The sequence below is a fragment of the Pelophylax lessonae genome, assembly GCF_965119305.1.
Source record: "Pelophylax lessonae genome assembly, chromosome: 2".
NCBI lineage: Eukaryota > Metazoa > Chordata > Amphibia > Anura > Ranidae > Pelophylax > Pelophylax lessonae.
Window position 1 is genome coordinate 320,507,908 of NC_138769.1, and position 26,694 is coordinate 320,534,601.

A 26,694-nucleotide genomic window follows, 5' to 3' on the forward strand; every position below is an offset into this window, starting at 1 on the left:
TTAATACATTTAGGGAGGGAAGGTAAGAAATCTTGGCTTACAAGGGGCGGGTGAAACCACACAACACACTTGTGTGGCCATTATAGAAGACTTTTAGAGAGGATTTGAATGGACATGATCTACATTTAATGAAACAAAGCAGTGACGGAAACTGGAGTGGCCCCTTAGCACCAAACAGAATATTGAAGTCTTTTTTTAAAATGAAATAGAGACTATCCAATACGAGACTGGAATGCCAAGTGTATAAAGAGAGATGGCACTTAACACTACAAACTGACAAGTGTGGGTCACCAACAGCTACTTTACCCTACAAGTCAGTGATGTAATGACTGAGCTGGTAGATGTTCAAAAGTGTTAAGCAATATGAACACTGAAAGTAGGCAGAAAGGATCTCTGGAAGCTAGGAGTTAAACCAATCAGGCACTTGAGTTCTAACTCCTATTCTTTGGTCCAAACACCCAGTATTTACATTTCTAAAGCCTGCAGCAGTACATAGAAGTTGTAGGGGGGGGGGGGGGGGGGGGGGGAGGAAAAAAAAAAAAAAATTGAATACTAATGGTAGTCCTTCAAGCAAGTCCTGTTTGATGGAAAGCGTATATGCCAAAAATGAACGCTTTTATGATCTCCAGCTAACAGGAGGAAAAAAGCCATCACTTTAATTAGAACACAAAATGTAGGTTTCCCTGTTAAGTGTAGGAGACCAGCAGGCAAAGCATATACCCCAGTCACTGCTCAGTCTGCATGTCAGTTACAGCATGGGAGCCAAGTCTGGTATGAGGAGTGACTGCAGGACACAAGAGGCTGTAGAGGAGTGAAATAGTAGCTGTTGTAGTTCCCATCACTCATGAATGGTGCTGGCTGGTAGTAGCAGGTGAAATTTGGGATAGCTGGGACAGTGTTCTGCTCAGATAGTACCTGAAGTGCTAAAGAGGAAATTAGTGTCAATGTCTGGCGCCTCTCATGTCCCATTAAACATACTGTGCTTTCATTCACCACATGGTGAAGGGTCATCAGGCAATCATAACGCTTGTCTTCCATGCCCACAAAGTGGTCCTGCAGATAACACTTTAGCTTTCTTAACTGTTCTCTTATATCTGGGAAATCTATGAAATATCGAGAGCACATGTACCGCTGCATTGTTTTCATGTCCACTTCTGATTTTGGTTTAAATCCACGAACCAGCAAGTTGCAGTATTTAAGAAGTCCGCCTCCCCTGATTTCTTCTGGGTTACGTGTAGCAATGATCTTGTTACGCAAGTGGTCCATGGCTTCCTCAAAGTTTCCATACATGCTCTCGCCAGTCACAGTGGGGTGGAAGCTTTGAGTCATCAGTGTGTCTGAACACTGGTTAAAAAGAAGCATTGAATCTAGTATGATCTGGAACGAGTCAACACTAAACTCAAACTGACGTCTTAGAGTGTCCACAAACTTTAATTCCATGTTTTTCCCATTGTTATTCGACAAGGATATAAGACTCCATCGATCACTTTCAGTACAAACCTTAACCAGCTTCTGTACATAAGCTTCCTTTAAAGTCATTGGTGTGATCTTTTCCTTGTTAACGCCAGGTGGCAGGAAGTCCAAGAGGCAATCGAGCACTGCATGCTTAACCACCTGAAATGCATCAGGCCCTTTCAAGTCAACCATAAATATAAGGTCCAAATCCTTATATCCAAGGCCACTGTCTTCGTGTAGCACATGACTTGCAGCAGAACCATTTAGTCGCACATTGTGAACGACAATACCCTTTTGCTGTAGGCGACTTCGCACCACCTGCAAGAAAAAAAAAAAACACAAGTTATGAATATTAGCAAGATGCAGTTTCCCATAAATTGAACAAGCTATATGACCATTTCCCCACCCCTCCACTGTAGCAGACTCAAAGTTGAGTTGATACCACTGTTTCCAAAGCAAATATGTTTACATTGGAGTAGGATTTTAACTCTTAGCCTCGGTTTCCACTAGTGCGGCTATGAAGTCGTGCTACTTCTAGCACGACTTCGTAGCAAAAGTAAACCGCGGCTTCAGTTAGACTTGTCCCTCATATATAGAGGGAAGTCGCGCTCAAAAGTAGTACATGATTTACTTTTGAGGTCGCGGCAACTGAAGCCGAGGCAGTGGAAATGTGCCCCATTGAAAACAATGGGTTTTGACTTGCTGTGCGACTTGACATGTGTCAAGTCGCACTAGTGGAAACCGAGCCTTAAGATTCAAAGCATCATGTGTAGCCTGTGGTGTCCTCTGCATAATGTTTGGAGTGCATTTCTAAATTACCATCAGCCAGTTTGGATTATGCTTCGTACAATTGTTAGCAATAGTTCCACAGAATTTTACTGTACAAGTACAGAATTATAGTAGTAAATCTAGCATTTGAAATCTTGACAAATGGTAAGCTGGCTTTGCATAGTGGATTATAATACTAAATTTTAGGGGTTACAACCCCTTTGATGCCAATACTACATTAAAGTCAGGTTTGTCCTCTAATACATTCTATGCATCAATATAAAAAGCCTGTGTGCAGCAGCCCCCCTCCTACTTACCTGAGCCCTCTATCCAAGCGCCTCAGTCATCTGGGACAAAGCAGTGGTGCTATTGGCTGCTGTCAAACTCAGTTAGCCAATCAGCAACAGCAAAGTGGAGCGGGGCTGAATGGCAGCTCTATGTCTGCATAGAGCTGCGGCTTGGATGGGGTGCCCTCATAGAAAGCTACTTGCTGTGGGGTCACTCAGGAGGGAGGGGCAGGAGTTCCAACCAGAGGGACCTGAGAAGAGGATCTGGGCTTCTGTGTAAAACACTGCACAGAGGTGGCAAGTATAAGTGTCGGTTCACACTATTCCGACCCGACGTCACCCCGACTTTGGGCGACTAATGAAGTCGCCCGTGCAGCGCGGCTTGCAACGACTTCACATATGGAAGTCAATGCAAGTCGTTCCGACTTTGCAGAAAAAAGATGCAGGAACCTTTTTCTAAGTCAGAGCGACTTGAGTCGCTCCTATTAGAATGGTTCCATTGCACAGCATGGACCGGTCGCCTGACACGTCAGAACAGTGTAAACCGGCACTAACAGCTTTGTTATTGTAACAAAAAAAAAAAAAAAAAGTCAAACACTATTATAGGACCGACAGATATATGACAGGCTTGAAGTAAATTTAGCAGCTACTTCATACTGTGGAGAAATGCACCCAAGTTGAAGGTTTGCATATGCAAGGACCAGTATCACTAGTTTTTCTCTTCTACAACAGAAGTTGGCAGGATTCCAGACATGTTGACAGTAAAAAGGGCTGGTGTATAAAACATGCAGGACGACACCACATTCCTAGCCATCAGCACAAATCCTTTACTGTGATAGGTCTACAACACAGGGCCATCCTTTGTGACTCACCAACTGCATTCCTTCCATCATACGTGGCTGTTTGCAAGAAGCTCTGGCAGGGGACCACAAAAGCAGATTTGGGCTGCTCAGTAAAAAACATTGAGTAGAGCAGGCAAGTATACCCCTAAGCAAATCAAGGTTTCACAATCACTTCACATTAAAGGGTTTGAACCCTAAGCCCATTGCCTTGCTTTTGGGGAGGATCAGCCAGTTTTTTTTACAGTTTCCAGAGGGGCAGGTTAGACAGCACAAGCACGGTCTTCACATATGGCAGTGTGAAATGCCTGCAAGTCGGGAACGATGTGGGAACCCACAGTGGATTCACAGGGCTCCCGCAGCGCACCAATGTAAACAGAGCCTAAGTCGGCTGAAAATAATGGGCTGTTTTACGCAATGCATTTGAGCACCCCCATATATTTGGTCTGATGTGGAGCATTCGGGTCCATGCAAAGTGTAGTGACTATTCTCTCCCCCCCCCCCCCCCCCCAGGTCAAATTGAACACCACTGTGCCTTAATCTGTTTGCATTTTTACACAGCACACTGGATGGCGTCACATCCCACACTACAGTGAAATTTGAAGGTATAATTTAAAGTGAGAAAAATCCCCAAAATAATGAGCCAGGCATTACACAAAAGGGGGTTTCACATTTAGGCACTATAAACTAAAATAAGTTACTTCAGTATATTGGAGGCTCTAGCATTTCTGCATGTATTCAGTGCACAGGCAAACACTTTCCAGACTCACAGGATTCTATCACAGCCATAACCCACCTACTACTCCTGATTACATTGGTGTTATCAGGGGGCCTAGTCTAGGAAGGGAAGAGTCAACTGGTGATGCTACACCTCTAATACAATGGCTGTCTCAGTTGTGACATTAGAGAACAGTAGAAGTCCACTGAGTGCTAAATAAAATTCACAACTGGATGGTCCTGCACTTGACAGATAAGGCATACCAACTGGATGTGTAATAAAGTCTCACTAGCAAACACTTCAGGATGTACATCCCAAGTATCAGGGAGAGAGAAAATAAAAACCCGAACACATGCAAGATCTGCACATTCAGCAGTTCTCCACGCTCAAACACGTTCTCTGGAGACAATTCTCCCCTCAGCGTCTGTCAGGCTTCCAAGCTTTGATCAGACAGGTGTGTGTATTTTAATGCAGACACTCCCATGTTATTTAACTTTCTATGCTGCTAAACTGCATCATACGATCAGAATAAAATTTGCAGGTAGAAAATCCAAAAAGCTTAACCATTTTGCAGCTAAATATTACAAATACTTTGTGCATACATAGCACAGCAAGAGCCGGTTCACACTGGGGCGACTCAAAGTCGCCCCGTGCAGCGCGACCTCATCACGGCCTGCAAACGACTTCTCTAATATAAATCAATGCAAGCTGCTCCGAAGTCGCCCCCAAGTAGTGCAGGAACCTTTTTCTAAGTTGGAGCGACTTGAGTCGCTCTAATAAGAACAGTTCCATTGCACAAAATGGAGCGCGACTTGTCAGGCGAAGTCATGGCAGTATGAACCGGGACAAAAAAGAAACAGAGTTATGTTATACTTACCTGCTCTGAAGTTGTTTTGCAGAGCAGCCCAGATACTCTTCTTGGACCCCTCCCTCCTGTTGATTGCCCCCACAGCAAGCAGCTTGCTATGGGGCACCCAAACCAAGTTGCAGCTCCTGGTGTCCATTCAGACATGAAGCCATGGCCTGGTCCTCTCTCCTCATTGGCTGACTGAAAGACAGCAGCTGGAGACAATGAGGATCTAGATGGATCTCAGGTAAGTATTAGAAGGGGCTGCTGCACACAGGATTATCTTCTGCATTACGGGTGGGGTGGAGAACCTGCCTTTACAACCACTTCCAAGTATACAGGGACAGAGTCTAGTTAATGACCTGTATAATAAATCCACAGACCCCAATTTTTACACTTTAGGAATTTCAATATCCAAAAGTCAACTGACCCCGAGAAGCCAGGATAGTAAGTGATCTGGCAATATGTCAGAACTGCCTTGATTAGATGGAAGACAGACATGCAGAGGGGTTATTCTTCAGAGAGTACAGAATTAGCATCTTCCAAAAAGAAGAAGACCTGAACAGAGAGGAGAAATCCCTTTGCATCTCAGGTACATCGTATTGTCTGAAAACATAAAACGTAGGGAAATTTGGGTTTAGTGTTCCCCCCCCCCTCCATATATGAAGAAGCTTTCCCAATTTGTCATTGGTTTAGCAAAAAGTAAACCCAGTGGTGATCAATACCACCAGAAGAAAAAACTACCCAAATTAAAAAATTAAATTTTGTATGACCATTTAATAGTGAAGTGCAATAGCACTGAAAGCTGTAAAATGGCTGGGGCAGGAAGGGGGGGGGGCAAAAGTGAGGGCGCAAGGAGAGATAAGAGCAAGTCATCCGTAAGCTCACTGGGGTGATAAACAGATTGCAAAAAGTCTGTTTTACATGTTAAAGCAAATACTGAAACCATTAAAGCCAGCTAAACAGTAAATATTCTACTAGCCAACTAGCATTTGTACAGAAATCCACATCTAGGGACCCAGGATGCAGCACTGAGCCAAATTGGGGCTCTACAGCTTAGCACAGCAACCTCAATACCCATCAGCTGTTAACTAGCATGTAGATCTCCCAAACCTCTTCACAGGAAGCAATATAAACAAGACAGGTGTCCCTCTCCAGTAGGGACACCTAAAAAAGGTTAAAAACCCCAGTAAGGGCTCTTTCACACGGGCGGTCCGATCAGATCCACCTGTCAGTTTTTTAGGCGGATCTGATCGGATCCTCCATGCAGCTCTATGGGGCAGCGGGTGTCAGCGGAGTTCACCTCCGCTGACACCCGCTGCCATCCGCATCCGATCCTGTGCTGAAATCTGGACGGATGGAAACCCTATTTTTCCATCCGTTCAGTAATCGGAGTGGAGCGGATCTGATGAGAGCGGACAAGCGGTCCGCTCTCCTCCGATCCCCCATAGAGGGCAGCGGGTGCTGAGACACCTCCCTCTCCGCTCTGCAAGCGGAGACGGAGCTGTCATCCGCCTGCGGAGGCGGACCGTGTGAAAGAAGCCTAAGGCTAATGCCTAAAGAAGTTCTTAAGTACTAGTGACAGTAAGCATACCAGTGTAGCTTTGAAGTTTTAGGAAGCTAATCTGCCAAAATAGGTGTATAAACCTTGTGGCAGTGTGAGAAGCCAAAACAGTGGACTGATAAGCAGCATAATAAAGTATATTGTTTGGGTGGAAAACTGCACCACACCCCTTACTTGTAGACCTGTCAGGAGCAGCTGTATAATACTCTCAGGACTGTAATTATCTATGTGGCATAGTAAGAACCTGTTAATAGCTTTACACTTTAGAGGCCAATAAGCTCATTGACACCTTAGTTTAAAGTCTCAAAGCTTTTTTTATTTGCCATCTAGACCAGCTCTATGCTGCTGCCCATTTCCAATAACCTGCTGTGTTTAAGGCCACAGAAATAAAGGATTTTCACATCAGAATGCACACAAGATTTAAGACATTGCATTTTGTAAGCATTATATTATTGAATGAACTTTATTAAAAACTCCAAGATGTGAACAAAAAAAAAAAAAAAAAAACAAAAAAAGAGATTGAGTACCAGGGCTTTTTGCAAAATCTACTTTCCACTTGAAAGTTAACTTAGAAAATACCCCAAATTCCCTCTGGCTGATCAATGTACAAGGATTTTTAAATACAAGGGCCCTTTCACACCAATGGGTTTTTACCTTGCAAGAAAAAAGGTTTCCCTTAAATCCTATGGGACTGCACACCAATGTTACAGGTGCGGTCATGTCCATTTTTCACCGGTGCAAGAAACCCAAAAAAAAAAAAAAAAAAAAAAAAAAAAGCATATGAAACAGCAAAATAGTAAAAACTTGTTTTTACTGCGATTTAGCTAAAGCAGTGTAAAAAAGGTCCCAATGCACAAATTCCTACCTGAGAAAGCCATTTGACCATGCCCTGTGCAGACTGATGCTGAATGGGAGGGTCTGGTTCGTTATCAAGAACAGTAAGTGCACCAGTTAGTGTCTGCATACTTGAATTAACCCTTGGAGAGCCTTACCAAAAAAGAAATTGGTCTGTCTGTAAAGTGCCACTTGCAGTATGGTACAGGGTAGGTATAGTATTCCTAGACACTGGTTATAGGCTCTTCCTTCAGGTGATTGAACACTGGCAAGCTTATGATACACCAAACTGTAGACTTCCACAGATCTGGTGGAATGGGCATGTAAAAGCACAGGAGAAGATTTATCCTCAGTGCAAGTTCTAGCAATCAAGATTTATCCATCCTGCAATTGTGGACTTGGAAGCAGGTTGTACTTTGAGGTTCTGAGGACTGGACAAACAGAGCAGTGAGCAAAGCCATAGGTTTGAGGCAGACCAATGGCTTTGGCCAGGCATATGCACTGCTCTAAATCTCTTCATGGCCTTACGATAGGACTAGATCTGAGATGGAAGATGATACCACCTTGGGAAGAAAGGATGGTCTTGGGTGAAGACAAACTCTTTGTGGGGAGGGAAAGATCGCTGCATTTCCCTGCATCGCTTTTCTATCTTAGTGTCCAATCTATCTGCTGTGGGTGTCAATGTTAGATAAACCAGTGGTTGTACCAGGATGAGTGTCAGCTTTCTTGTAATAGCAACCACAGCGGCCAACTAGCCACTTGGTTGCTATTACAAGCAGCAGGACAACTGCTTTCAAGTGCAAAGTAGGGATTTGGGGGAAGGCAGCAAACAGCAATTGTCTGGGACATCGCTGTGAACATTTGATCCTGGCCAGTAATTCTAGCACTAGACCTCTGTAGATAAAATGGTTGCCAAAAGGGAGAGGGAGATCCATTCTGCCCCTGTACAAATTATTAAGACATCTGGAATATGCAGTTCAGTTTTGGGCACCAGTTCTTTAAAAGGATATTGGGGAACTGGAGAAAGTGCAGAGAAGGGCAACCAAACTGAAAAGAGGCATGGAGGAGCTCAGCTATGAGAAACGATTATGAACTGAATTTACACTCTTAAGGAGATTAACTTCCCTAGCGGTATTCCCAAGCCACACTCGGGGTCCTGCTAGGAAGATCACTGGATCCTGGTAGAGGGGTTACTTACCTTGTCCCCGGGATCCAGCGATGTATCCCGGCGGTGTGTGGCAGCGGATCTTCCTCCCGATGCTCTGTGTGCCCCGGCTTTGTCTCCGGCGACGTGATGTTTGCAGAGGGGTGGAACTGGCGGCAAATTCAAAAGTAAAACACATTTGATACAATGAAAAATAAATTCACATTAGTTTGCCCCCCCCCAGTGCCCTTTCCTGCAATACATACATATATACTTTAACTATATTATAATTTATGATTCTGTGTTTCAAACTTCATCATACCCGAGATGTTATAAAGAAGAACGCACAGAAAAAAAAAAAAAAAAACACCATATGCAAATAGTTGGTTTGGGCTGCTCATTCTTAATACATGAAAAATAATGGTACCGCTTTCAGCACCTAAAATCCAAAAGAGTCATACCGCCAAGGAGGTTAAGGGGGACATGATCAACATGTATAAATACATACAGGGTCCATATAGTGAACTTGGTGGAGTTATTCACTTTAAGGTCAACACAGATGACAAGGGGGCACTCCAAGTCTAGAGGAAAACAGATTTAATCTCCAAATACGGAAAGGTTTCTTCACAATAAGAGCTGTGAAAAATGTGGAATAGACTCCCTCCAGAGGCGGTTCTGGCTAGCTCACTAAAATTTCTTTAAAAAAGTCTGGATTCTTTCCTGGGTGTACTTAATATAAGTGGGTACTAATTTTTGGTAAAGTTGATCCAGGGAATATCCGATTGCCTCTAGATAAAGGTTTTTTTTTTTTTTTTTTTTTATCTCCTGCTATAGCAAATTGGATCATGCTTTGCTGGGGTTTTCTCACCTTCCTCTGGATCAACTTTGGGTATAGGATTGTATAGTTGACTTGTGTCTTTTTTCAACCAGACTAGACTATGTAAAACAGATTGCATGCAGTTCAATTCAGGTGCAGAGAAGGGGGAGGGAAGACACCACACACAAGTCGAGATCCCAAGAAGCACAGGGTGATTGCAGTAAGGCGGCATTGCAAGAGGATAGTACTGCTGTACATGCTCCGTTGTGTGTATTGCTAGGGGTGGGAGGGTGCATGTGATCAGCACACTGAGCACTGTCCAGACAGAGGGTCAGGGGTCATGCAGCCTCAGTAAAATGTAAACTCTTACAAGCTTTAGACACTGATGGAAGTCCCTAGACTTCTATACAGCAGATAGTAAATATACAGTGGGTACGAAAGTATTCAGACCCCCCTTAAATTTTTCACTCTTTGTTATATTGCAGCCATTTGCTAAAATCATTTAAGTTCATTCTTCCTCATGAATGTACACATAGCACCCCATACTGACAGAAAAACACAGAATTGTTGACATTGTTGCAGATTTATTAAAAAAGAAAAACTGAAATATCACATGGTCCTAAGTATTCAGACCCTTTGCTCAGTATTTAGTAGAAGCCCCCTTTTGATCTAATACAGCCAGGAGCCTTTTTGGGAAAGATGCAACAAGTCTTTCACACCTGGATTTGGGGATCCTCTCCAGTTCTGTCAGGTTGGATGGTAAACGTTGGTGGACAGCCATTTTTAGGTCTCTCCAGAGATGCTCAATTGGGTTTAAGTCAGGGCTCTGGCTGGGCCATTCAAGAACAGTCACGGAGTTGTTGTGAAGCCACTCCCATTATTTTAGCTGTGTGCTTAGGGTCATTGTCTTGTTGGAAGGTAAACCTTCGGCCCAGAGCACTCTGGAGAAGGTTTTTGTCCAGGATATCCCTGTACTTGGCCGCATTCATCTTTCCCTCGATTGCAACCAGTCGTCCTGTCCCTGCAGCTGAAAAACACCCCCACAGCATGATGCTGCCACCACCATGCTTCACTGTTGGGACTGTATTGGACAGGTGATGAGCAGTGCCTGGTTTTCTCCACACATACCGCTTAGAATTAAGGCCAAAAAGTTCTTTTTTGGTCTCATCAGACCAGAGAATCTTATTTCTCACCATCTTGGAGTCCTTCAGGTGTTTTTTAGCAAACTCCATGCGGGCTTTCATGTGTCTTACACTGAGGAGAGGCTTCCGTCGGGCCACTCTGCCATAAAGCCCCGACTGGTGGAGGGCTGCAGTGATGGTTGACTCTACAACTTTCTCCCATCTCCTGACTGCATCTCTGGAGCTCAGCCACAGTGATCTTTGGGTTCTTCTTTACCTCTCTCACCAAGGCTCTTCTCCCCCGATAGCTGTTTGGCCGGACGGCCAGCTCTAGGAAGGGTTCTGGTCGTCCCAAACGTCTTCCATTTGAGGATTATGGAGGCCACTGTGCTCTTAGGAACCTTAAGTGCAGCAGAAATCTTTTTGTAACCTTGGCCAGATCTGTGCCTTGCCACAATTCTGTCTGAGCTCTTCAGGCAGTTCCTTTGACCTCATGATTCTCATTTGCTCTGACATGCATTGTGATCTGGAAGGTCTTATATAGACAGGTGTGTGGCTTTCCTAATCAAGTCCAATCAGTATAATCAAACACAGCTGGACTCAAATGAAGGTGTAGAACCATCTCAAGGATGATCAGAAGAAATGGAAAGCACCTGAGTTAAATATATGAGTGTCACAGCAAAGGGTCTGAATACTTAGGACCATGTGATATTTCAGTTTTTCTTTTTTTAAAAATCTGCAACAATGTCAACAATTCTGTGTTTTTCTGTCAGTATGGGGTGCTGTGTGTACATTCATGAGGAAGAAGAATGAACTTAAATGATTTTAGCAAATGGCTGCAATATAACAAAGAGTGAAAAATTTAAGGGGGTCTGAATACTTTCCGTACCCACTGTAAGCTGCTAAATAACCTAAAATTGTTTTTCCATATTCTGCGGGAGACCAGCTTTAGTGAATGCAGGGTCCTGGATTTAGAAACACATTAAGGCCAAGTTCTGGTCAAGATCTGATTGTAGAAAGGCCAAAGTTTGTGACATTGAGTAATCTCTGGGATTGAAGCATTTGTGCTCACACCAGGCAAAAAGGATTTCCAAGTGCAATAGTCAATCTTCCTGGAAGTGGCTTTTGCCTTAGGCTCCATTTACATATAGGCATTTCAGATCGCAGGCAGAATTGCTGCGATCCTGCCTGCAATCCCAAACCATTGCAAGTCGCAGGACGCCTGTGCGATTCCCGTGACTTGCAAAGGCACCCCAAACGCAGTGCGATTTTGCCACGATTCGTCGTGTGACTATTGCGCAGCATGTGGGGTTCTTGGTGGTAAAGCCAGAGCATTGCGCAACCACATTCCAATAGAAGGCAAGTCCGAAGTTGCCCAACCATCTGCCTTGAGCTCCAGGATGTTGATGGGAAGCATAGTTTCCAGAAGGTAAACATGCTCCCTGACCATGGGGGATTTCACACTTCAGTGGATCTGTTAACACTGCATTGTGTTAAGTGTCCCTGTTAAGGCTTGAAATCCACCAAAATCAAGGAGTCCATTCTTGCCAGGACAGAAGCATGGGTAGGTTAAGAGAAGGAGAAAAATTGTTGCAGGACAACAGGATGCTTTGTTGGAGATCTCATGAATTAAATTGGACAAATAGTATAGCACTTTGAGGCTACCATGAAGCCTAGAATGCCATGGGGAACCTCACTGTAGGAGGCCTGATCAATTCAGAAGTGTGAGCTCTACGTATACAAAAGGTCTGAAGCATCCAAATGGTTGTGTATGTTTGCTGAAAGCTGGTGCTAGGACATTACACTGCGGGCACAGGAGGATAGGTCAAAGGGTGGTGTGACAGGCTGAAAGGGATTGTCTGCCACCAAAGTAGCACAGAAAGCACTGAGGTAGAATAGTGGAACATGCAGATAAACATCTTGGATGTATAGGGATGTCATGTATTCCCCGCATCTCAGGAGGAGGTCATTACTGATCTTATGGATACAAGTACATTTTTTCAGCATTTAAAAAGTTTGTTGGGGATTAAGTCAGGGCCAATCATTCATTAGGCTTTGGTTATGAACCAGTTTAAAAAGAATCCTTTGAACATGTCTTGTAAAAGCACTGGCACAACTATTCCTTGGGACAAGAAACTTCAGGGCATATTGCAAAATCTTTCACTGTCCTTGGGCAGTTTGATTGGATGAAAGAGTGAGGGGGTGGAATTTTGAACCCCTTTTTAAAGCCAACTGAACCCACAAATCTGGCCCAGAGACAAACTGTAACCAACATCTAATTTTTAGGAGCGAGTGCACCCCTTTATAGGGAAGAGGGCTTTGGGGGGGAAGAACTTTACATTACCAAGCACATTACAAGAAACTCTTCACTAAAAACTCTTTGCAGCCTTCCACAATACTGCCTCTGTCCTCGTCATGGCCTCCTGTGCCTGCCTCTTCTAGGGCAGGCTTATCAGGATCTGACTGGCAGAGAACCAAGAGAAGTATTGTGTTTGAGAAGTATTGTGTTTGAGCCCTGGACAAAGATGGCCATATTAAAGCAATGGGTCCAAATAATTAATAGATGCAGAAAACTCTGCATATATGTCAAATATGCTGCTTATTGTGTGCCTGAAAGAGCTAGCATCAGATGCAGATTTTACAGTGCTGGCTCCTACTCTTCTGAGTGACAATAAGCCCCTTGCACCAATGTTGTGCAGGCCTTCAGTGCAAGTGTTCACTTGCGGTTTTGCAATGGCTCCCTTCCCCCTGGTCTGTTACATGTGAGGGTATTCCCTTGTCAAGTACTCACGAAGTAGGGTTCACAATTATAGGGTAAGCATGTCCAGAGGAAGAATGCAGCAACCTGTGTTTAGACCATCTTGTCGCAAATCCTTGTGGTGCAAAGGTGGGATAAGAGCCCTTTAAGGGCTCTGATGCCACACCTGGTAATCCACCCCAGATTAAATGAAGTGGTTGAGTTAGTGCCAATTCGGAAAATGTTTACACTAGTGAATACAATTTAAATATCACCATTTAACCACAATTGTCAGATACAGGGTGACCATGTTCACTGTACACAAGTTCAGGCTTCACTTGTCAGTAAGCATGCCACCCCACCCAAAGGAGTCTTCAGTGACTGGATTCCATAGAGATGGACCTGTATATCACTGGCAGCTGACTACACTTGTTCCACTAAAAACCAAGATAACTACCCATGCAGGAATTTGGTTCTTGAACATTGCAGGTGTACCCAAAAGTGGTGTCTGGGTACAGTTCAAGGGTCACAGAGGTTGTGCCAATTCAGATGCACTGCTTCCACTTGTGGCATCAGAAGGAAGTGAAGCATTGAATCGGGGGGAGAGAAGGGGGCAAGCACCCTCCCTGAGCCCCACTGCACTCATTTTTCATGGGTGATCAGTTTCACTTTCCACACAGCCTGATGCCAAGATCCTTGAAAAACTGCACTGTTATACTTTCCCCTAGGACACCAAGATGGATCAGTGATTCTGATTGGGTCAGTGCAATCACTTACTGGCGCTGCCATTCAGAACAGTTCAGATTTGTCTCAGCATCCCTAGGCAAGGAGGAGGGTTTTCAAAAAACCCAGGATTGTTGCATCAGGCTGAAGAGCAGGTGCAAGAAAAGGTTTGAATATCAAAAAAAGGTTAGTAATTAAATTCAAAGTAAACAGTGATACATTTCAAGCATTTCTTTAATTTGGATTATGGTTTACAGCAAGTGAAAACCCAAAAAGCAGTATCTCAGAAAATTAGAATGTGAAAAAGTTCACTATTGTAGACTCATGGTGTTGCCCTAGTCAGCAAATTAATTCAAAAACAAAGGTTTCCTGAGCCCTTAAAATGTTCTCAGTCTGGTTCAGTAGGTTACACAGTCATAGGGAAGACTGAAGACTTGACAATTGTCCAGAAGACAAGTCACCGACACCCTGCACAAGGAGGGTAAGCCACAAAAGGTCATTGCCCAAGAAGCTAGCCGTTTACAGAGTCCTGTGTCCAAGCATATTAAATGGAAAGTTGAGCGGAAGGAAAGAGTGGTAGAAAGGTGCACAAGCAACAGGGATAGCCGCAGCCTTGAGAGGATTGTGAAGCAAAGGCCATTTGAGAATTTGGGGGAGATTCACAAGGAGTGGACTGCAGCTAATCTCAGTCAGCCACCACACAGACATATCCAAGACATGGGCTACTGCATTCCTTGTGTCAAGCCACTCCTGAACCAAAACACTTTTAGAAGTGTCTTACCTGGACTGAGGGGGAAAAAAACAACTGTTGCTCAGTGGTCCAAAGACCCATTTTGGATGAAAAGTACATTTTTCATTTGGAAAATCAAAAGGTCCTAGATGTGGAAGAAGAGTGGAGAGGCACAGAATCCTAGTTACATTGGGTGCAGTTTGAAGTTTCCAGTCAGTGATGATTTGGGGAGCCATGTCATCTGCTGTGTTTTATCAAGTTCAAAGTCAGCCCAGCCCTTTACTAGGAAATTCTAGTTTAGCCATCCTTCCCTCTGCTGAAAAGCTTTATGTAGCGGATTTCATTTTTTTCAGCAGGACTTTGCACCTGCCCACACAGCCAAAAGTACCAATACCTGGTTTTGTGATCATAGTATCACTGATTGTCCAGTAAACCCTCAGAATCTGGGGTATTGTCGAGAGGAAGGAGACACTAGACCCAACAATGCAGACAAGTTTAAGGGCACTATTAAAGCAACCTGGGCTTCCATAGCACCTCTGCAGTGCCACAGGCTGATTTGCACGAATTACTGCATCAATGTGGCGTGGCTTGAAGGCAAAGGAGCCCCGACCAAATATTGAGTACATGGATATATTCCAGTAAGCCAACATATGCCTGTATTTATTGGTCGTATGCAATTCTAATTTTCTTGAGGTACTAAATTTTGGGGTTTCACTAGCTGTATGCTTGAAATATATCAGTGCATTTTTATATAATGAGTTTCCCTTTTTGAATTGAATTCCTGAAATAAAATGAACTGATTCTAATTTGTTGAGATGCACCTGTATGGTGAAACCCCCACAAAAGGAGTGTAACAGGGATAGCAGGTGGTGTGTGTAAGTTTACTTTCTTCTTAGATGAAATTGTTGCAGAGGATGCCTAAAGTTTGACCATGAGCCAATCACACAAAGGGAGAAATGACATTTTGGGAGGAGTTTTGAACACTTCCAAGTTGCCACATTGCATAGAACTGAGTTTTAGAGATAAAAGCCCTGCATATTTTAACATTGAAGCCATATTGCTATCTTACAGTTAAAAAGATGCTACGTTTTTTATGAAATGGGTATTTCCCCCCCCCCCATTGCGTTGGCATCTTTACTTAATGTGGTAACATCAAATAAAGATGCCAAGTTGAAATCAGTTCAGTATGAAGGCCCCCAGGACATGGTAATGTAGCGTTGTACAGGTCTCCATGTTCCATGATGATCCTGCCCCCAGCTCTCCTCTGCTACTCTTCTTCCCATGTGCCACCAACATGACCAGAGAGGAAGGGAGTAGAAGTATGATGCTGGTATGATGTCAGTGCACCCAAATCTGCTAGTTCATCCAACACTCCTCACCAAGACTGACCATGCTGCTGTCCAAAGGTGCCCTGTGCTCCTTCATCCAGAGTGGGGGCATAAATACAGGTGGTGTGTTGCTGACCAGATCACCAGGTAAAAACCTATAAAAACAAATGCCTCACAAAGGATTGGTTAACTGCAGTATTACATGTTTGGTTCCAATACGGTTTAAGTTCAGCTAGACTCGTCTTCAGATAAATTGCATATCCCCCACAGTACTTTATGACTTAAAAACTTTTGTATGACAATGTACTAATACACACTAAATATTAGCACATTATGACAGACTTGTACAAGGAAGCCCTCTAGAGCAGCGCTGTCACAGCTCTCCATCGCTTCCATCTTCTTGTCTTCCTTCTGGGTTTGCAGGCTCTGGCTATGAAAGGCCAGGGCCTTGACGTCACTTCCATGCATGCAGACAGGAGCCCTGGGCATGGAGCTCTGAAGGTATGCCGTCCCTTCAGAGAGCATGCACCAATGATGTCACCAGCTGCATCCCATGTAAAAGTTTAGGAGATTCATTGTACCTACAGGTAATCAGCACAAATTAAAAAGTGGACTTACCTCCAAGTTAATGAAAACCTTTGACAGACATGTGACTTATGTTACATGTGTCAAAAGTCTAGATTTTATTGAAGAAACTCATTCCTACATGAATGTAGCCATCTGCCTAAGTATGATGACCAAAACTTGCAGTGCAAGAATTTGGTCGCCACTTGCTGATAGCTGTGTGGGTGTTGAGATCGACATTAGTCACCAGGTTGTACTTTATATTCCTATACAATTATATTACTACTCATCTCTGGAATCCTAGCTTCGCATGCCATCCCTGCAGTCAACTTTCAGGAATTCAATTAAAAACTTTTGGGTTTTTGTTGCAGCAAATGTTGGTTATTGTGAATAGCTGGCAGGACATATGTACTGTAAAAATTCACATTTGAGTTCTGCAACCAGAAGAGTCGACATCCTAGTTGTCACTGAGAAAAAAAAAAAAAAAAAAAAAAAGTGTAGCAGCTTCTCCTTCAACTCCTGGGGACAAATTTATTCTCATATTTCCCCCTTCTCAAAGATAACCATACACAACCACATCTCGAAGTCTAGCTCTGAAGCCCTCCTAATCCAGACATTTCAGTTCCTCCCATTGCCTCCTGCAAAAATACCCTTTCAAGAGTGTTAGCTACAACCAATCCTTACCCCCATACACCAACATGACGGTCATTTTTTTTCATCTAAGACAAATTGATGGCCAGACTATGTATGAAGTTTCATAACACCAGGGTGCTGGGGTTGTTACCCAGCAGAAAATGAGTAGCTCCCGTGTACACACCCGGAAGGCAAGACTTTGGAAAGAAACTGCATGCCAGCATTAGTTGTAAACTTTAGACTATTCAAAACGTTGAAGGCCTCATGCACACTGACTGGGAGTTAGCCCAGATGTGACAAATCCCCAGCATTTTCTAGCACAAGAGGCACAGGTGTTGCATCCAGCTCTGCCACCAGCCAATCAAAATCTATGAAAGGCTGAAATATGGTTTTGATGCAGTGCCAAGCCAGTACTAACCTTTAGGGTCATATGCGCCAAGTTAAAATTGCGCAAGAACATGATGACCCTAAAAATAAACAACTTGTTACGATGTCCAGACACTGCTCATTAAAGCCTGTCAAATTCTGCATTAACAGCACTTTTGCTTGCTGCACCCCATTCTTAAGATTAATTTATGGGCATTCCTTTGAGAGAAGCCATAGTAAACACCGAGCAGCACCCAGAAAAAAAAAAAAAAAAAAAAAAAAAAATCAGCACTGGCTGCATTACAAGCTGCCACAGTGATTTTTGCAACCCCAACAGGCCTCCAGGTGAGTATGAAAAATGTGATGTAAAACAAAAATCCTGGAGTATAGCTTTAAAAATGCTACTTTCCAGTCTTCACCTATATAAGCATAAAAAAAAAAAAAAAAAAAAAAAAAAAAAAGTGTAATGTCAATGGAAACAAGTTCTTCAGAACCTTCTAGAAGTGCAAATATCAGTAATAAGCGTTTGTATGATGTCAAGCTGGGACTACTTACATTTAGTAAATTTGGCATGAAGCCAAAGCCATTTATCTTGGTTCAGCATAGCACAATCTAATCTTTACTAGTCCTCTGAATAACCCACAAAGTTAATGCAGTTTGTAGTCAGTTTTTATGCATTCTTGGGGTTAACTGATTGGATTGATCAGTTGGAAGGCTAAATAGGCTATGTAGAAATAAGTCTGCAACTCAGCAGTCTAATCTGCAAAATTACACATAGGGATTGAGCTTTAATTTGTTACAATCTAGACAATGTTGAGTAACCTTACACTATGCACAAGTCAAACATTAATACCTTTATCCTGCACTCAGGTTGAAGTGCAGAAAGTAAATGCTAAGAGCTTAATTTAAATTTTGCAGTTAAGATAGTGTCCCCAAATGATCTTACTGCCTAAGGCAGCAAGAAGAATTACAAACGAATTGTTTTATCTGACCAGCTCTGCACATTAACTCAACTAATGAGCTCTGCAGCGTCATGTTTTTAGAAGGGAGTTGTTGGATTTGTGCAAAAAAAAAAAAAAAAAAACACATTTTCAGGTTGGCCTGTATAGTGGGAAGCAGAGCATTAACTATTCAGTCATTACAGATAGTGCACCATAATGGCTCAATGCACTACTGTGTGAAGACAGATAAACCAAGTAACCCTTCCAAGTTTCTTGGGGGGGCGCACGCTACAGTTGTGTGAAGACGAGTAAACCAAGTAACCCCCCCCAAGTTTCTTGGGGGGGGGGTTGGGTCACGCTACAGTTGTGTGAAGATACATGTCTGGTTACCCAGCTTTTACCTTGCATATTTGTGTCTGAAAAAGCTTTACTGAATGTCTCTGCAGTACCCAGCTGCAATACAGTTCTAAAAACCGCTTGATGGTGGGAACAGTGAATATTAGGGTGTGCCAATATACAAGTTTCAACACTTCCCTGCACTGTCACAGAGCCAGACATCACTTTCAATGCATCCCTATAGGCTGGTAAGGCTGTCTTCATAATGTCAAGTTGAAGTGGGCCCATCGCCAACATGGCAGGCTGCTATGTGCCTACTGAGCACCTGAGAATCTGGGGGTGTGTGAAATGGGTATATGTAGACACATCTAGATGCCTGCATTTAAACTGCTGCAGCCAAAAGATTTAGCTGAGATCCTTTAACTCTAGAACACTTAGGCTACTTTCACATGTGGGCATAGCGGATCACGGGCAGAATCACCACGATTCTGCCCGTGATGCGGAACCATTGCAAATCGCAGGACGCCTGTGCGATGCCCGTGATTTGCAATGGCACCCTAAAGCTGTGCGATGTTGCCGCGATTTCCGCCTGCCGAATCGTAGTAACATAGCGCAAACAGAATCGTGGGACGCACGACGCCCAAAAAGGTACAGGAGCTTCTTTTGTGCGTCATGCGTCCCACGTTTGCGCAATGCTACCGCGATTAGGCAGGCGGAAATCACGGCAACATCGCACAGCGTTTGGGGTGCCATTGCAAATCACAGGCATCGCCCAGGCGTCCCGCGAATTGCAATGATTCCAGATAGAGGGCAGAATCGGTGATTCTGCCCGTGATCCGCTACGCCCACATGTGAACGTAGCCTTAGCAAATACTAAAGTGGTGTTGACAGATCCTTTAAAAAAATAGCAAAATTTACCTGACATTAAAGCCCAAAAAAAAAAAAAAAAACACCAACACTTTTGAAACTCACAAAATCCACTGTTATCCCAATACCCAGCTCAGCCTCTTCTGGTAGTTTGCCCAAAGATTCCCCAAGTTATGTCCTATCCTTTTAAATACACACCAAGAAGACTTCATGACCCTGTAGGGAACACTCCTGACTCATTGCTGCCGTCGCCCCCCCAAAGCCAATTGGCAGCATCTATCACTAGAACATGGGCACTGCAGTATGGACTCCTAGGCTTAGAGGCCAGAAAACTAGAGGTGCTCTTGACGGTTGGGTTTTTTCCTGCCTAGGTTAGCTTTACCAATAGGCTTTGCAGACTGAGTTTATAGAGGACTTAAATTTAGTTAAAGCCTTAACTTAGTACACATGATGAGATCAGACGAACCATTGTCCTTTTGCATGCATAGTCTCCATATCGAAACAGAATAGGTTACTAAAGAACAAAAATTCTTGTAAAACAGAATTTAGAAGGGATGCAATGTATTTGTATTGCATTTTCTGACAAACTGTACAAATAAATTAGGTTCATCCCTTTGTACACAGCTTTCATGCACAATTCTCCAATCAGATCGTACAATTGCTTCAAAAGCAATATTTTTGCACAATATTCTGATTGAGTGTGTATGCAGCTTTACTGTAATTATAGGCCACACAGAAAATCAGTGACCAGTCACTGTCAAAAGTTTAGCCTTCCATCACTACTACTTCTCAGTGTGAAACCTAGTGCTCAGCATAAGCAAGTACACCCTGACTGGTGTCAGAAAACCTTCACTTTCAGAATCAACATTTTCTATGGGACACTACTACAATACTCCCATTAATTAAGGCCATTGAGGGAAACCAAGATTTGTGGTTAAAGTGGTTGTAAACACATTTTAGACTTTTACCTATAGGTAAGCCTACATTAAGGCTTACCTATTAGGTGCTATAAATATCTTCTAAACTTTTTAGGAGACATTTACAGTGCATGCAGCCGATGTCATCAGCCCATGCGCTCTGAAGAAACAGCCGTCCGTGCCGTTTCTTCATAGCCCTGTGCCGTCTCTGGCGGCTCCAGCGTGCATGCACGGGAGTGACGCTACGTGGCTCTGGCCAGTAATACTGCCGGAGTCCGCAGACCCAGAAGAAGACGGGTGAACATGGATATATAGTGGTTTCTGTTGTGGGATATATTCCATTTTTGCATCAACTAATTTGATTAAAACTGAAGATTTTATAAGTCTTGTTATTTTATTTGCTTTACTTTATGTAACGAGCTAAAAAAAAAAAAAAAAAAATATTCAACTCCCTTGTGAAAATGTTGGGGATTATTCTTGTGGTCACTTGATATTGAAAACTTACTTTAAAAAGGGTGTATACTGATGTAAAGCCAATAAATCCTTAAACTTTGTCATAAGTCATTTTAAATCTGTATCAGGGTTGACTTCTAGCAAGCTGCAAAGATTCTTGTGAACTCCCTTTTTCTATGCCAACATTGCTCGATCCCCATCTCCAAACTGTTCTGCTGCATTTTAGTGCCCTTACTTGTGCCTCTGGTGGATACAATATGTGGCCATACCAACACATGCAGGCATAGTCCACTGTGGTTACCATTAGGAACCCAGTCAGTGGCCCCGCCCAAAAAAAAAAAAGTTACTCCTACCGGTAACATCTTTTCCAGTAGCCTTTTAGGACAGCCACCAGAGACCCTGGCTCCTCCCTTCTCAGGAAACACCACCCCATACATACAGGTTTAAGCCCCCCTGTTAGCCAACACCCTTCAGTTCTCCAAAAGTACCACCGGCCAGCTGGAAAGACAGACATACCAACCTCCATCTTCTGATCGTCTTATGTCCAGACCTTCTTCGGGTGGATAACAGTGCTGTCCTGAAAGAATACTGGAAAATGCATAACCGGTAAGAGTAACCATTTTATCCCCTATAGTGACTCAGGACAGCCACCTTTGAGAGGATAAGCGAGTACTAACCCCTAGGGTGGGACCACCACTTTGAAGGACTTGTGCCCAAAAGCTTCATCTTTAGCAGACAACAGGTCCAGCCGTAGCTTGGTAAAAGTTGCAAAAATCTGGACCAGGTTGCAGCCTGACAGATCTGCTCCAGGGTAGCACCTGCTCTTTCTGCCCAAGTTGCCATAGCTCTAGTGGAATGTGCCCTGATAGCTACTGGGACCTTCTTCCCACTTGAAGCATAGGCCTGGCTAATAGCCAATTGAAGCCATCTGGCTAAAGGCTTTAAAACCTCTACTAGATCTCTGTATGGTCAGAAAAGAATCGGAAATCGCGGGATATCGCAAACCCTCTGGGACCCATAAGGTTGCAGCTTTTGCCGACGGCCTGATCTCTCACCAACCCCCACATGTCACTCCCAGCCTTGATCCAGGCCATTTGTCGCTACAGAGACCTTTTCTTTCTTATCAACTTCACCAAATCCTATGTCCTGCCCATTGCCGTCCTGGTAGTTGGAGGGCTTGCGTCTCGTTGGATCTTTTAGCTGGGCCACGGGCTCTATCAGGTACCTTGGTGTCAACATCACACCTGACCCTGTAAGCTCTCTATGAGGCCAATTTTACTCCTCTCCTTGTTCAAATTAAAGCCGAATTGGCACTCTCACCCTCACTTGCTTTGGCAGATGTAGTGCCCTGAAAATGACCACTCTACCCCGAATCCTCTACCTGCTGCAAGCCCTTCCAGGGTGACTCCCTGCTGGCTTCTGCCGTCTATTGGACGCTCCGTTTTACGGGAATTTGTTTGGTCCCACCGTCGGCCCCGCCTCAAACTCCAGCTCCTATATCTTCCTAAGACTTGTGGTGGGCTTGCCAAACATTAAGGCTCATTTTAGGGCGGCTCACCTAACCAGATTGATTGGCATTGCCACAAGAAACTAGCCACATCTCGCCTGTGGGCCAAAGTCTGAAGACCACTGCCATAAAGGCTGGTTCGTATAGGACTTAGAATGGAGGTAGGAGCAGTTTAAAGTGGTTGTATAGTTAGGCAGGCTTTTTTTTACCTTTCTGCATTTGGTGGGACACCTGTCCTGTGTAGCATGTACAGTACTTGTATGAAAAACACCCTGTTCCCTTTGTGTAAAATCCCAGGTGTTCCTGCCAGTTAATGCGAAGGCCCAGGTCAATTTTTAGCTTTCAGCGCTGTCAGACTTTGAACAATTGCATGGTCATACAACACTACCCAAAAAATTTTGGATCATTTGTTTTCACACAAAGTGATCTTAGTGGTATTTTCTAAAGCAAATGTTTTCCTTCATGGATGAGGCGGCACAGATGGACAGCACTGACTGGCATCACTGCATTGATAACCGGTACAGGTCTCCTGTGAGGAGATGCTGCTGATTGGCTCTCACATTGAGGCGAGGAGAACCAATTACCAGCACTTTGGTTTTTTACATGAGATCAGCTGTGATTAGACAGATCACATGAGTAACGAGCCGCATCTGCTCCTTACCAAGATCACGGGTTGCGCCGTGTGCCCGAGATCGCCACACTGCATGCACCCACAAGAGCAGTGAGACTGGGGTAATGCCAGAAGGGGGGGGGGGGGGGGGATCTTCCCTCGATGTACCTCTATGCAACACAAAACAAAAAATTTGGAAATGCAATCTCAATACAGTAAAACCTTGGATTGAGTAACTTCGTTTGAGAGAGAGTTTTTGCAAGACAAAACAATTTTTAAAATAAATTTTGATTTGATTAACAAACGATGTCTTGATATACACACAGCATCATATCACAATAAGTATAAAAGAAAGGGAGTCTAAGTGTAGCAATATGGTTACATTTAATGAAGGTACAATATTTAGCAACTCACATAGATGTGCCAGTTTTAATCAACTAAGTATGCAGGCATCGGGCGTAAAGCTGCCCACATAGACTGACCCCCGACCTGCCATCGATGTCATTCATTCCACGAGTGCTTCAAGCCTCACTTTCAGATTGCTCTACTGCAGGGTAGTCTTCCTGGTCACAACTAAGACAGAGCCTGCGGTGCAGAAAATGGTCTCTGGACAGCTTACCCCAGATGCCTGCAATATTAGATGTGCCTCTTAACCACTTTACCACTAGAGGATTTTGCTGTTTTACGTCTGGGCCACTTTTAGCGATTCAACACTGTGCGACTTTAACTGACAATTGCGTGGTCGTGCGACGCCATACCCAAACGAAATTTACATCCTTTTTCCCCCACAAACAGAGCTTTCTTTTGGTGGTATTTGATCACCTGTGCGATTTTTACTTTTTGCGCTATAAACAAAAAAAGAGCCTGAATTTTGGAACAATATTTTTCACATTTTTTTTATATGAAATTCCCCCCCCCCCCAAAAAAAAGTGTAAAAATCAAATTTTTACATTTATGGCCAATTTGTTTTCTGCTACCCATGTTTGGTAAGAAAAAAAAAAAAACAAAAATCACAATAAGCGTATTTTGATTGGTTTGCGCAAAAGTTATTGCGTTAACTAAGGGAAAGATTTGTCATTTTTGGTGTTTTTTTTTTTAATGAGTAATGGCGGCGATCCGCGATTTTTTTTTGCGGGACTGCAACATTGCGGCGGACAGATCGGACCCTTGACTGACATTTTTGGGGGTACCAGTGAGATATATATATATATATGCAGTTACTGTAAAAATGACACTGGCAGGGAAGGAGTTAATTTTATTGGAGGGGGAGGGGTTAATGTATGCCTGGGGCTTACTAACGTGTGTGGGGAGGTGACTGTGTGACACAGGGTCAGATCGCAGGTTCAGCTATGCTGAACCCTGCAATCTGACCCTGCCTGTCACTTAGGAGACCGTTTACACAAGCGGGCGGATCTCCACACTTGATTCCCCGACAATCGGGGAAGAACACAGCGTGAGCGAGCCTCCGGCGGCGCACGCGCCGCCGAGAAAGGGTAGTGTCTGGCGACATAGGTTTACGTCGCCAGACAATAACCAACCACTTTGCCGCAGTAGAGCTTGAGTGAGCAGACAGCAAGTGGTTACATAAACCATGCGAGTTACTAAATGTTGAACCTTCATGAAATTTAACCATGTTGGTACACTTAGAGGCGCCCCTCTTCCCTTTTATACACTGTAGCTTCTGCTGGATTTTGCTTCTAATCCCATTGTGGAAGCTGCCATTTGTTGGACATTTTATGGTTACACAACCTACCTATCGCTCAAAAAAGAGCGGCACTCACAGGTCTTGAAAAGTTCTCACGCATCTTGAAAGGGTCAAACCAGGGATATAAAAAATGGGCCCAGGTGAACAGCAGAGACTGCAGTGCATATAACCAAGTGTCCCTCACGGGTCTTGAAAGGTTAACACAATGACTGTCTTAATCAACATTTTGACAAGCTGGTCTTCGAGGAAGACTAGCTTGTGCCTTGTCAAAACGTTGATTAAGACCGTCATTGTGAGTTAACCTTTCAAGACCCGTGAGTGACACTTGTGGCGCTTTTCCACTGCATGGAACCGAACGGTTCGGCTCGCTTCTGTGCTTTTCCACTGCTGGTACCGCATGGTACGGTGTAGGAACGTTACGGTGGCGCTTTTCCACTGCTGGTACGGTGTAGGAATGGTTTGGTGGCGCTTTTCCACTGCATGGAACCGAAGGGTACAGCTCTCAAAAACAGTACCACCTCGATTGTGGTTCCAAGAGGTACCATACCGGTACCATATCCCACAATCCTTTGCATGCAGTCACTACTATCCACTGATTGGTCAGAGAACCGTTGTTATCCCACCCACTTAACTTTAGTACTACTTTAGTGTAAAACCAAACCATACCAACACCATACCATGCAGTACCAGCAGTGGAAAAGCAAACCGGGCCAAGCGCGTACTCGCAGTGGAAAAGTGCCTTAACAGTACCACCTCGATTGTGGTTCCACATCCCACAATCCTTTGCATGCAGTCACTACTAGCCACTGATGGTCAGAGAATCATTATTATCCCACCCACCTAACTTTAGTGGAAAGCAAACCATTCCAACACCATACCATGCGGTACCAGGAGTGGAAAAGCAAACTGGGCCAAATAGAGCTGAGCCGGTACTTGCAGTGGAAAAGTGCCATTGGTTTATATGCACTGCAGTCTCTGCTGTTCACCTGGGCCCATTTTTTATTCCCGACTTTTGTGCAGTGGCAACCATGGGATATTATACTAAAGTAAGTGTGTGTTTTTAGGCAAATAAAAATTAAATAAAAAGTCCCCAGACAGCCTGCTGTGGTGAGCACATGGCCACACTGCACATTGATTAGGCAATGTTCTTCTGAGGCAGAATTTCTCATTGGTCCACCCTCACATGAGGCCAGAAAAGCTGTAAGAAGTAGTTCTGGCACCTGCCCATATGCTCCTAAGTCACCATGGGACAGTCCATAGGATTCTAAGTCACCATAGTACAGGCCATAGGCTCAGAAGACATGCCGGTAGCAGAGACGACCTTTACACAAGCACGTGTGTGTGACAGGCCGGCCGGCATCCGCCCCACCCCCTCCCTCTCTCTCCGGTCACATTGGAGCTCAGCACGCTGCTTACCTGCACCAAGTGACGAGGCCGGCAGGACAGGGTGGGGAAGTTCCCTCTTCCATGGATGGGCACAGTCTCCCCGAGGATGGCATCCAGGCGGCGGACCTGCGGCCATGAAAGGACGCTGAATCTCGGAGACGGGAGCGGGGTGTCGGCCGCCGGCTGGCTGGACATGGCGGGTGCACGGCGCTGTCCTGACATTCACTGGCTGGCCCGGTAGATGAGGTGCTGAGGAAGGTTCTAGGCAGTTGGAGGGCCCCGGCAACAGGTCCTGCGGTCTTCACTACACGCTGCAGCTCAAAGAACGTGCTCGTCAGGGAGGCGGCGCTTTAAAAACTAAAAACGTTTTCTTTTTTAAAAAAAAAATCGGTGTAAAAGACTTAAAATAAGAAGGGAAAGTAAACCTTTAGGCCGCTCGGGTGCTGCTGTCAGGGTCTTGGCTGAAAGCGTGGGGCGGGTCACACAGCACTAGCCGG

At 44.2% G+C, this 26,694-nt stretch overlaps 1 protein-coding gene across 1 annotated transcript; it reads right to left on the reverse strand.

Annotated features, from left to right (window-relative positions):
- Positions 1-352: 352 nt before the first annotated feature.
- Positions 353-26,439, reverse strand: TENT5B (terminal nucleotidyltransferase 5B). Its single transcript, XM_082247805.1, has 2 exons — positions 26,228-26,439; positions 353-1,773 (listed from the first exon to the last, which is right to left on the reverse strand). Exons 1-2 carry the CDS (start codon positions 26,417-26,419, stop codon positions 745-747), a joined length of 1,221 nt encoding a protein of 406 aa, XP_082103931.1. The 5' UTR covers positions 26,420-26,439; the 3' UTR covers positions 353-744.
- Between the last annotated feature and the right edge of the window lie 255 nt (positions 26,440-26,694).

Excerpts from the sequence above, each read along its gene's own strand:
- TENT5B (XM_082247805.1), bottom strand. The coding sequence starts at position 26,419 with ATGTCAGGACAGCGCCGTGCACCCGCCATGTCCAGCCAGCCGGCGGCC. Across the intron at positions 1,774-26,227 it reads GGCCTCGTCACTTGGTGCAG|GTGGTGCGAAGTCGCCTACA; the intron begins GTAAGCAGCGTG and ends TTTTTCTTGCAG.